Source organism: Rosa rugosa, chromosome 6 (genome assembly GCF_958449725.1).
Source record: "Rosa rugosa chromosome 6, drRosRugo1.1, whole genome shotgun sequence".
Lineage (NCBI taxonomy): Eukaryota > Viridiplantae > Streptophyta > Magnoliopsida > Rosales > Rosaceae > Rosa > Rosa rugosa.
The window spans coordinates 46,691,707-46,704,231 of record NC_084825.1 but is presented as its reverse complement, the minus strand read 5'-3'; the positions used below and the strand labels follow the sequence as shown (position 1 = coordinate 46,704,231).

General features: G+C 41.9%; 1 protein-coding gene across 1 annotated transcript; it reads right to left on the bottom strand.

The window, feature by feature from the left end:
• Nucleotides 1–10,565: 10,565 nt before the first annotated feature.
• On the bottom strand, nucleotides 10,566–12,481 carry LOC133715180 (UDP-glycosyltransferase 76F1-like). Its single transcript, XM_062141572.1, has 2 exons — nucleotides 11,862–12,481; nucleotides 10,566–11,570 (listed from the first exon to the last, which is right to left on the bottom strand). The coding sequence occupies exons 1-2, from the start codon at nucleotides 12,331–12,333 to the stop codon at nucleotides 10,681–10,683; spliced, it is 1,362 nt and encodes a 453-aa protein (XP_061997556.1). The 5' UTR covers nucleotides 12,334–12,481; the 3' UTR covers nucleotides 10,566–10,680.
• Between the last annotated feature and the right edge of the window lie 44 nt (nucleotides 12,482–12,525).

Here is a 12,525-nt window from a genome sequence, read left to right as displayed (position 1 = left end):
ATATTCTAAGACTCTCACGGGCGCACCGGGAATCAGGATATCAGGGCCCAGGAAGCGACGAAGGCCTTCTTTAGCTTCATCTACGACCCCAGGAGGGGTCACTTCAAGTACACGAGCTAACCTTTCCAGAGTGGAAGGAGTTGGTTGCTCAGCGACAGGGACCTCAGGAGGTTCAGCGACAGGTGCTGCCTCTGGCATGGGTTCAGGAAGGTTTCCCAATCCTCCGGCTTCAGTAACTTGGGGGGCAGGGGGAAGAGGTTCCTGACCAACCATACTAAGAGCGGGCTCAGCAGCTTCTGCCTCTACAGCTTCAGCTTCAGCGTCCTCAGTGTTGAAAGCATTTGGATTCTGGAAGAAGTTATTGTCAGAATAGAATATTTAAGCCAGGAAATAATAATAATGAATTAGTTGGTTAAAGGAAATACCTCCTCGGCTGGGGGCTCATGCTCGACGACCGCTGGCATTGCCTCTGGGTTAGCTTCGCTGGGAACAGGAATTGAGTCAGGCGCTATCTGCTCCAGGACAGGTATATCGCTTGGTTCCTCGTGAGGTGCATCCGGTGGCGGTACTCTATCTTCGGCCTCAGGCGAGCTATCATCTATAATCTGCACTGGGACCGAGGCCAACTGTGCATTACTGGCAGCGCCCGCAGGAGGTGGAGAGTTGTTCACAATAGTTGGCGCTTGGGCTTGGGAAGCAGATGTGCCTTCACCAGCAGCTGAAGATCCTTCTTCAGTGTGTCTCGAGGACCTATGGCGAACCTGCGAATGAGTATTGTTACATGGTCGCATAGAATAGAAAGAAATGGCTAACAAGTACTGAGTAGGTTTGTGTCTTACCGGTCAGTCAGCGATTGGTTCATCTTCTGCCCACAGGTCAGCTAGAGGATCCGAGCGACTGCGTTTCCGAGCCGAGAGGGCAGCGATCTATTAGGATCAGAAGATTAGGTTTGATTCGTGGAAGACGTATGATTTACTCAAACAATAAAAATTTTCTTACCGTCTGCGAGTCATCATCATCAGAAGAGGATTCGTTGTCTTCAGGCTCTGTCATTACTGCCTTTTGTTTCCCAGTCTGGCCAGTGGCTTGGGAAGTGTTGGCCGCGCGACTGCCAGAGGATGGCGCGTTTCCCTGGAATAGCAAAATTTTGAATTAAAAGGGAAGAGCAAATGAGCAAAGGACAAAACACGAGTCAGGATATTTACCTCTTGAGGGGGTTCGCGGATCACGATACCAGCCTAGGCCTGACATGGGGCTCGCGCGGGTCTCGGAGCCAGCTCGGCAGCAGGAGGAGGAACTTGTGCAGCATCTTCAGGGACGCGGGCAAGTAGATCAACGTCGGCAGGGTAGGGGTATCGCAGTTCCCCGAAAATGGCAGCGAATAACTCATCATGCTGTTGCCTCAGAAACTTCAGCCCACCATGCCTCGTATCCTTCCGCAGCCCCATCCACAGAGTCAATCTCTCTAGCCCAGTCAGGGAGGTCAACCAGTACGAGTGTGCTTTGTGCTGGCGGAGGCCCAGAAAGGGGCCCAAGTCTACGCCAAGAGGTATTGTAATTCCAAGCATCATACAGAGGGAATGGCACTAATTGAACAAGGCCGAGTTGGCGAGCGAAGTGGTTGGGAGCATAGAGTTCGTAACTGAGTTCGTCAGCGGCAATCCTGATGTCGGAACAGGAGATTGCGCGGCGAAAGGCCAAGAGCGCGCGATCGCTGTAGCAAGAGGCGCCAGGAAGAAATCCGTGTTCAAGCGGAGCCGGGAATCTTCGACTCAGCACTAAGTCGCAGTATGGCATCTCGTGCAGAAGGTACAAGTATGTGAAGCACTCAGAATAAGGAGGGGATGTGTACCTTTCATCGCGACAGAGCCATCGTCCCAGGAGTTGATCAATAGGTGGAAGCAATGGGATGTCGTCGCGACGAAAATATGGGAAGTAAATTTGAATCCAGAAGTCAAGAATCCAAAAAGGGCCAGAAATGCCAGTCTCGAAGGGATGCATTGTGGCTTGGTACAAAGTGCGATAGAGGGCACCCAGCACTGGTTGTCCTAATCCCACGCGGCGGCCGTTGTAGAGGGCCGTTGCCAACAAGGTCCAGGCACCAGTGGGCTTACAGGAGGAAGTACAGAAGATAAACTTACAAATCCAGTACTCCAAGAAAGCAATCCCGCCAGTCGCATTGTGCTCCTGGCGGTAATAAGCCAACCACCGCGGATAGGAGCCGCTATGAGCGCTGCGACCATTTTGGGCCATGGTGGAAGTAAAGGTATCAGAGTCAAATTGGCCATGCAGATAGGGCTCGCTATCGATGGGTAGGCCAGTGATGGTGAGAATGTCCAACAAAGTGATACTCATTTGGCCAAATCGAAAATCGAAGGTGTTGGTGGCGGTGTTCCAAAAACAGAGAAAGGCGGCGAGTGGCGAACGATTGCCACCGCGTGGAAGACGAAAACAAAGATCGATAGTATGAGTGATACCTGCTGCGTTCCAGCGAGCCAGATCTCGAGCTCAAGCTTCACGATACCAGGAAAGCTCCGCCGCACTGATAAAAGATGGCCAATGCCCTATTTTTGATCGATGATTAGGGGCACTCCAACTGGTAAAGTCCCCAGGAGTCCTTCGGAGGACTGGGATGGGGCGGCGAACAGGTAAGCCATAAAAGGCGATGGCGTCGGCCGGGAAAGAATCTCGCGGCGTTGGACCCAGTCCGGCATGGTTGTTCGAGAGTCGGAGGAGCAGGGGTCTCTGGATAATGGTCTGGAGGATCAGGCTGGCACCGATGTTGGCTCCCCAAGAATGGGCGGCTTGTTCATTCAGTTCTTCTTCTTGATCGATAACTATCTTTTTCGGGGGAGCCATTTCTGGGTTTCGAAGAGGAAGATGTGTGCAAAAGAGGGTTTTTGGGTTTAGGAGACTAAAAGAGTTTCTGATGTGACAGGTCTGAAGTGGCTGCGGATTTAAATAAGAGATTTTGTGAGGGAAACGATGCGACAGAAAGGCGTTTCGCGAGTGAAAAGACGCAACCCTCATTAATGACATCGTTTCGAGCGTCGAACGCGTCGTTTTAGTCCCCTTCAATCAGTTATATTTTCGTGGGCCTGATTTCGAGGCCTGGGGGGCAATGTTTGAGCCCAAAAGTAATTTTGGCAATATCCTTTAGTGGATCTAGCACAGCGGGCCGATACCTACGGCCTAAAAATAAGCCTACTATGGTTTGGGTTACAGCTTCGCCCATTCCGGAATCCATGAGGAAAACGAAACCTTATTGGAGGTAAGTAGCAGAGATCGATTAGGAAACTTCAATCAATAATCCTTCTACAACAAGGAGCAGTCAGAAACCCTAGGTATATATACCGGGTTTCAAGGACGAACCAGGATCTCTCTCATATCAATCAATCCTAGCGATTACAAAGCCTCCCCGGAGCAAACCTTCAACCTTGTTGAAACCCGGTGACCGTGCTCCAGTCCTAGTCTCTCCAAGAGCCGACTGTCAGCATCACCAGACCAACCCGGCGACCGTACTTCCAGTCCCAGTCTCCCAGCGAGCCGACTGCGAGCGCAACCGCCACCGTTACTACCAGCGAAGCAAGGGTAACGCCCTCGCAACCCAGCGAAGCTAAAGTCACGCTTTAGCGCAACCTGTGCTTTCTCCAAACTTCCCAGTGATTGCTATGCTTAGTCTACAATACTAAGTATCGATTCGGTGAACGCAAGAGATCACAACCAAAGTCCTTATCCGTAAGGCAAAAGTCCTTTTCCGAAAGGCTAGAGAAGAACCCTGTGACGAGGTTGGTGCTCTCCTCGTCCACAGCGCTTGAAGAAGAAGTCAGGTCAAGGGACTACCCTAACGACTGCACCCCGCGGTGCTGGCACGCCTGCGCAATCACTCGCTTAAAAGAGACAGTTTGCAAGCCAACTGGTTTTGGAGCCAAACACAGAGTTCAGAATTGGAAAAAGGGAAACTTGAACTGGGCAGTGGACTTGTAGGCTGAAGAGAAGTTTATGTGAGTTGGATTTTTGAATCATCTCAATGAATTTGTATGTGGGTTGTTTATGTTATTATGTATGATGTTGATTTGAATTATGTTTCGTGATGATTTATCTTCTTTTCCTAATTACAGGTTCCATTGAGGAGGAAGGGCTCGGTGCTTCCAAGTTGCTACGTCACGCTTTCACTCGTTCTAGGAGTTGGAGGTGCTGTTGGTTCGAGCTGACAAGCACGGTTGCTCTTCCCTTTTTTATTCATGGGACTGCTGTTGTCTCAAGCTCACAAAACGTGGTTGCTGGTCTCTTTTATTTATGGGGTCCTACTGATCAATGTTTTGATGACTCTAATCATGGTGTATTGGCATAGTGAGCTTGGAAGCTACTGGTTTGGGACTATAACACTTAGATCAGTTTTTTGGGTGCTTTTATCAATTTTCTTTTTTCGTTTTCCTTCTTAATAAAAGAAAAAAGATCAATTTTTTTTTTAGCAACCATCCTCTAAATTTGTTCGACCCTGGATATACAAGAAAATGCTCATTTTGTACTAATTATTGCCCCTCAATAAAATTATTATTGCCCCAATAAAATTATTATTGTCCCCCAATAAAAGTCTTCGACGACCTCTTAGGAGACTTCACGGGACTCCGGTGACCGGCCACCGAAGTCCTGCGGCCGGTGACCGGATTCCTGCTATCAGCTGCCCGTGACCAGTGACCGGAGTTCGGCGACCGGTGACTGGAGTCCGTGAAGTCTCCGATGACTTGTCTCTCTAAGTGATAAAGGGAGGGAGGGCAAAATTGTCTCAAAATAAACAAAAAATAATAAAATAATAGTTGATTGGAAATGTCTGCTCACCTAAGGGACAGTTTTTAAAGGACTGTGAGGGACAAGTGAATCTGACGGCTGAAAATAAATGCACAGTTTTAAGTTGTTATAATTTCTGCTTTTATATTTAATACATGTGGTTTAGATGCATTTGTCCCTCACAGTCCCTTAAAATTGTCCATTAGGTGAGCAAATCAGCTTAATTGGATATTAGAGCAAAAAATATGTAATTTGTTGGGTAAGTGAGTAATCTTACAAGATGTTTGAGTAAGTGAGATTAGTGTAGCTTAAATTTGGGTAAATTGACATTTTTACCAACCAAAATAGCTAGCACAAAATCTTATATATTGTATAAATATGCCATGGTGTTTAATCAACCTCATAAAGGCGAGAGACTAAATAAAACAGATAAGATGGTATTTGTAATTGACACCCTCCCCTTATTTCCTGGGCTAGATGTGAGTGGAAGGTACCTTTTAGATAATGAAGGGAAGTCGATGTTCTTCCCTTTATAATTTGATCATGATCATCAGATTCATCACCACAGTCGTCGTTCAATTTGGACCGGAACAATACTCTATGAACGACAATCATAAATGCAGGTGGACATTTGGAAATCAACGGCGAGCTCGTGGCCATTCTATAATAAATATTACTACGTAATTCAGTACAATAAGGTAAATCACTACCAGCTCGACCTTATAAAGTCGATCTTAGGCCTCATCAAAAAGCCCGCGGATCAAGTGGGCCGATGGAGGCCCGCCGGCCCTGAGGGCTAAAAGCCCGCAAAAGCCCGCATCGGTGGGTAGTGGGCCGGCCCGGCCCGTAAAAGCCAGTAAAATATTTTATATATATATATATATATATATATATATATATATATATATATATATATATATTTGTGTGTGTGTGGAAGTTTTTATACTTCTATATAGAATATGTGCATTAATGCATATATATATTCTACATATCGGTTGACCAATTCGATCGGATTCGAAAATATGGTGAAATTGGCTAAATTTTTTACCACACTCATAATTTATTGTAATAAACTCATCCACCGGTCGGTTTTTCCATTTTCTTTGAATTGATAGGGGTTTCTCTTTGGAGTGTATGATATATAAATATATGTTTATAAGAGTAACTAAGTTTGACCTAGTGGATCGAATTCGAAACGAGAACCAAATTGGCTGAATTTTCTACAACCACCATAAAACATTACAATCTCTCCATCGAGCGGTTGGTTTCTCCGAATTCATTTTCCACTTCATGGTTGCTTTAGAATGAACCTCAACAATTTAAATGTAATGTATAAGTCATACAACTTTAGGAGGAAAATTGGTATAGGCCAATGTGTTTGTAATTAAAATTAATTTTTTTTAATCTCATGTCCACACACATCCATCGATGAAATATTTACAAACGTGATGTGAAAAATAAGCACGTTTCGCGGTCGTCATGCTATCGGTCAACCAAGAAAACATACAAGTGACGACGGTTGACCAATTCGATCGGATTCGAAAATATGGTGAAATTGGCTAAATTTTTTTACCACACTCATAATTTATTGTAATAATCTCATCCAACGGTCCATTTTTCCATTTTCTTTGAATTGATAGGGGTTGCTCTTTGGAGTGTATGATATATAGATATAGGTTTATAAGAGTAACTAAATTTGACCTAGTTGATCGAATTCGAAACGAGAATCAAATTAGCTGAATTTTTTACAATCACCATAAAACATTACAATCTCTCAATCGAGCGGTTGATTTCTCTAAATTCATTTTCCACTTCATGGTTGATTTAGAATGAACCTCAACAATTTAAATGCAATATACAAGTCATACGACTTTAGGAGGCAAATTGATATAGGCCAACATCTTTGCAATTAAGATTGAAATTTTTATCTTATGTCCACGCACATCCATCGATGGAATATTTACAGACATGATGTGAAAAAATAAGCACGTTTCGCGGTCGTCATGTCATCGGTCAACCAAGAAAACATACAAATAACGACGGTTGACCAATTCGATCGGATTCGAAAATATGGTGAAATTGGCTAAATTTTTTACCACACTCATAATTTATTATAATAATCTCATCCAACGGTCGGTTTTCTCAATTTATTTAAGTTGATAGAGGTTTCTCTTTGGAGTGTATGATATATAAATATAAGTTTATAAAAAATATTATCTTTAAAGATTTATTTGTAAATAAAGCCCGCAAAACCCGCCCCGAAAAAGCCCACAAGGCTTAGCTCGGCCCGGCCCGAAAAAGCCCGCGAGGCCCGCATTAAATGGATGGGCTTGGATCCTTTAATTTACAATAAAGCCCGGCCCGGCCCGGCCCGCTACTATTTAAAAATGGAGTAAGGTCTGGCCCGGCCCGGCCCGGCCCGTTGATGAGGCCTAGTCAATCTATAACCTTTGGCCAATTCAAATAGTCGCAACTCCAGTATGTTTAATTCCTTTTGCCCAATTCATTTGGTTTCTTGGAAGCTTCGTACAGAGTGAAATAATTGCTTGCACTACATTTAGCAGATGTAATTCTGATCTTCACATATTTTCCTAGAAGGTAATTATGTTGCCGATGCTTTAGCAAATTATGGTTCATCCTCTGTTGGTTTCATTTGGTGGGATTCAACTCCTTTTATTCATGCTAATTGTAATAAAGATAGACTAGGACTACCAAACTTTGGTGTTCGTTAGTTGGTGCTAGTTTAGTTGTTTGACTTTTGCTTGGAGGTTTGGTTTGGCCCCCCTCCTTTTGTATTTCTTTTTTCAATAAAATCTGAGGTTATGGAGGCTTTCTACCTCTCTTAATCTCCAGTTTCCAGCCAAAAAAAATTCCTTTTGGAATCCCAAGGCTTGGCAATCTGCTCTATCTGTAATGGAGTTGCAGAGAGTACGTGGATGTAAAGTACATTATCGTACGACTATGTTTATTTTCTCTTTGGACCTTCATCACTCAGCCCTTTTCGGTACCATCAGCTGCGTGATGATAGACGAGAGTCTCCCGCATACGGACGATCATGGACGGAATTGGCCTAGTGATGATGGGGAAAAGGACTTGTTTTAAAGGGAGGAGTTAATATAGGACCGTCATGACTTACAAACCATATCGAGTTGGTGCGAAAAAATTCAGGAGAAGATCTCATCACCTAATTAGAGTGAGAGTGAAAGTTTTGCAGTTAATGTCCTCATGTCCGTCACGCCCTCTGAATTTAAATCGATGTAGGCAAGTCAAATTATAAGAAAATAAAAAAGGGGTACATGTAAATGATACTCTGATGCCTAAGTCAGTAAGTATTTAAATAGTACAGAGTGTACAAAGTTCATTGCCTCATTTGAATGTTCACCTCACTAAGTATTTATTAGTGAATTTGATCGGATATCTCAAGTAGTGCGCATAGTGGTGTGCAAAGTCTGAAAGTCATGCATTAATGAATTCATTACGCCACTTTCAAGACAACGTACATTGAGAGTGCTTCTTGCTTGCTACATATATGGCCAAGCTGACTAATTTCGCTAACTGGTTCTGCCTTATCTTGATCCACCTCGAAGGGATTTGACCTTCTTAGAGCTCCCCCAAAATCCCAAATAGATTGGGCCGTCTCTCGTTTGGTCCGTCTCTTTGACTAGAAGTCTAGAACTCTAGAAGATGATTTCATCTCACCTGGATTCTCTTTTAGAGGATTACGCCTCACTTTGATCTGCCTTGAAGGGATTTCACCTCACTCAGATCTGCCTTGAAAGGATTACGCCTCACTCAGATTTGCCTTGAAGGGATTACGTCTCACTCATATCCACCTTGAAGGAATTTCCCGGCCCACACTTGAATTTATCTTGCGAGAACTTTACCTTACTTGAATTTGCCTTGAGGAGATTACACCTCACTTGAATCTGTCTTAAGAGGATTTCACCTCAAAAAGTTTTTCTCAAACAAATTGGGCTGTCTGTCTTTCGGTCCATTCCATGACTAAAACCATTCTCAAAAAGTTTTTACACCCCACATCGATTTCAGTGTTCAGCCATTGATGGTCAAGGCCGGATGTGCTATATGCCTATGTCCTTGAAGTTCTTCTTCAAGATCAGGGTTCCGGGGGAGAGAGAAGAAGAACTCTGAAGAGTTCGAGTTACATACTTTTATCAAAATAGAAAAAACTAAAGATTGCGGTTATTGCCACTTTATTAAATTCTTTGTTCACCTTACATACTTTTTTTCAGTTTTCACCTTACTTATAAATTTTTAAATTATTTAAAATATATATATAAATAAACTTTTAAATTATAATTTACTTAATTTATTCACTTATACTTCTCAAATTACTCTTAGGTGTAAAATTTCCTTACAACTCAGAAAAAAAATATATAAAAATTATCATCTCACGTGTTCGGTAAAGCTTTGTTAAAACTTAATGAGATGTTCGATAGTTCTTTACTGAATAGTCCCCTAGAGTTCAGTGAAAATTTACCGAACAAATTTACAACGATAAAATCATTTAAAGTCATTTGCAATACCCAGAATAATACAAAAACGTTCAATAGATTTCTACCAAATAGTGTCATAATGTTCGATAAACTATTACAGAACAAAGTGCAAGATAGAATTCAAGAATCACAAATAATTAAATTTGATGTTAAATGCTAAATTAAGGTGTTAAGATTTAAACATGAAAGATGAGATTAATAATGAAACCTTGATATAGATGTAAATGTTTCATAGGATGTAATATAGTTACTAATAAAATATTATCTATAATTGTAACTTAAAAAAAAAATATATATATCTATAAGTAAAGTGTGAAGTGAACAAAGTATCCTCGATCCAAGTATGTTAGAGTCTTTTCTTAAAAATAAAAATAAAAATAATAATAATAAATAAATAAATAAAGTAAAAAGGAGCATGTCTGAGTCTATACTGAAGAAAAAAGAAAACTAAACAACAACCCGGCCCAGCAATTCGAACAAGGACCCGTAAACGAATCGATCCCCTATGTTTCGCAATTAAGCGTTTGCTCACTTGCTGATAAAGATTTACTTGCCTCGGCGGCGATGACGTAATTTTGGCGGGAAAACATTGCAGTCGGTGAAGAGAAGGCTTTGGTTGATCTCCATGAACGCACCTTTCCGGGTTTGAAGAATTTCTCTTTCAGTTTCTTGTTTTTGCATAATAATTTTATTAAGGATTAAATACTCGTTACTCCTCATACTTTTGCATGAAAAACAGTTTAGTCCAAATTTTTTAAATTAAACAGTTTAGTCCTTATTCTTTCTAATTCTCATACAACATGTCCTAAAATGACTATTATACCCCTCACTTTTTTTTCTCTCGCTCTCTATATATATATATATATATATATACACACACACACACACACACACACACACACACACACATATATATATATATGTGTGTGTGTGTGTGTGTGTGTATAGAGAGAGGCAGAAAAAATAAAAAATAAAAAGAGAGAAAAATAAAAAGTGAGAGGTATAGTAGTCATTTTAGGACATGTTGTGTGAGAATTAGGAAGAATAAGGACTAAACTGTTTAATTTTAAAATTTTGGACCAAACTGTTTTTCATGCAAAAGTATGAGAAGTAACGAATATTTAGTCCTTTTATTAACTTCCTATATTTCTCCAGGACAATCGATTAAAATGAATAACTGAGTTGGCTTAGTTGTTCATATTATTTTAGCTTCAGTGCTCATTGTTGAAAATGCAAGTGGCTTTGCTAGTTTTATTAAAACATGGATAAATTCAAGTACATTAGCACTACTTCTTATGAGCTTGTAGCCCTCATAGATAACCTAAATGAATTTCCCAAGACCATGTTGGGGATTCACTGAGTTCGAAAAAACAAATTATTCTAGTGATAGAATATGTTTAACCAAGCCGTCCAAGGATTGGTATGAAGAGCCATCTTGTTTGAAGCAGAGATTCGCCTTCTCCATTAGCTTTAAGCTTCTGGCTCTGATCTCCTCCCCTTCTTTCTCCACCATTAGTTTTCTAATCGTTCTTTCGATTTCACCTCTCTCTGCCCCCGGCTCTAACTGCAAACCAACCTTCCAGACATTGCTTACATATCTCGCGTTCACCAATTGATCAGTGAAACATGGCATACAAATCATAGGAACTCCCTCGCAAATGCTTTCCAGTGTAGAGTTCCAGCCGCTGTGAGTCCAAAAGACTCCAATGGCTGCATGTGATAACACTTCTTTTTGGGGAGACCACTTCACAATGTGCCCCCTCCCGTTCAAGTTCTCTAGAAATTCATTAGGTAATAGTTCAAGCCATTGGGAACCTCCGTGGATTGAATCAGGTCGAATCACCCATAAGAAAGGCCGCTTGCTGTTGGCTAGTCCCCAAGCTATCTCCAAAAATTGAGCTTCCTTTATTGCTGCAATGCTCCCATAGCTAACATAGACAACGGATTTGGGTGCTTGACTGTTTAGCCATGAAATGCAGCTTTTGTCTTCTGTTGACAAGGGAAGTGAAGAAGAGGCTGCAGGGAAACAGTAGTGAAATGGTCCTATAGGGAAAATTGGAATGGGGAATTCTTGTCGAATTTTTCCCAGTGCATGCTCTTCAAGGTATTCAAACGTATTAAAAATGAGTCCCCTTGAGGACTTGGTTCCATTTGACATGCCGTCTACTAGTTGATAATATTCCTCTGAGTCACACCCTTTGAGCACAGGAAGGTCTTTGACTTTGAGATGTGGGAACTCTGCCACTGGCTCTTCTAGTCGAGAATCTAATGCCAAAATAGGAACAGAATTGAATGAGTATTGTTGTCAAGTGTGACGTTAACTGGTAAATAGCCATTAGAGGGGCTCCAGCTAGCAATGAGTAATAACAGAGTCATGTAGATATTGCTGGACTAATACAAAGAGATGCTAATTAGAACTATACATTAACTGCTAATTTCTAGTTTTCTAGATCTTAAGCATCAGGTAATGGTACCAAATTATCCTGATTAATCTACATTTTACGAATCAATTACCAAGCATGCAAGACAGAGAAGTAACCAAGTATGAAACCAAACCTTGTATTGGGATGTAGCCCTTTTCACGCAGAAGTGGAAATGCAGCAAAAACAGTAAATGAAGAAGCACCCCCAGTCCTTAAAACAACCCTCGGGACCTTAAGGCTATCGGCAACAGATTGAGCGAAGTGAAAGATAGCGTCTGATATCAAACAAGCAACAGGCTCCTCTGAAACATCAGATAACAAGCTAGCCAAGCATTCCCGGAAAGGTTCGACACATTTAGCATTTAGAACAGAAACGAGGAAGAGGATATCCTTTGTGGAGGCCTCACTTTCAGATAAGCCATCAGGAATTGAGTAAAAGGTGAAGTGCGGATGGCTTGAAGGGTTGAGAGAGTTGAAGTTGGTGTGAATGATGGTTATGGAGAAGCCTTTCAGGTGTAAAATGTTGGCCAGCTCTAGCATGGGGTTTATATGACCTTGAAAGGGCAGTGGGAAGAGTATCAATCTCCGGGCCTTCCTTTGCTCCATTAGATTTAGTGTGACTCAGTTTGCTTGGCTTCTGAATTCTGTCTTTCTCTTGTCCAAGTCCTCTTCTTGTTAGGCATACAGAAGCCAATAACTGGTCTTCTTTAATTTGCAGCATTAGTTTTGACGTCCTTACACAGCCGCCCTCACCAACCTTTCCACTCGACCCAACAACATTTTCATAGGAGACAAACT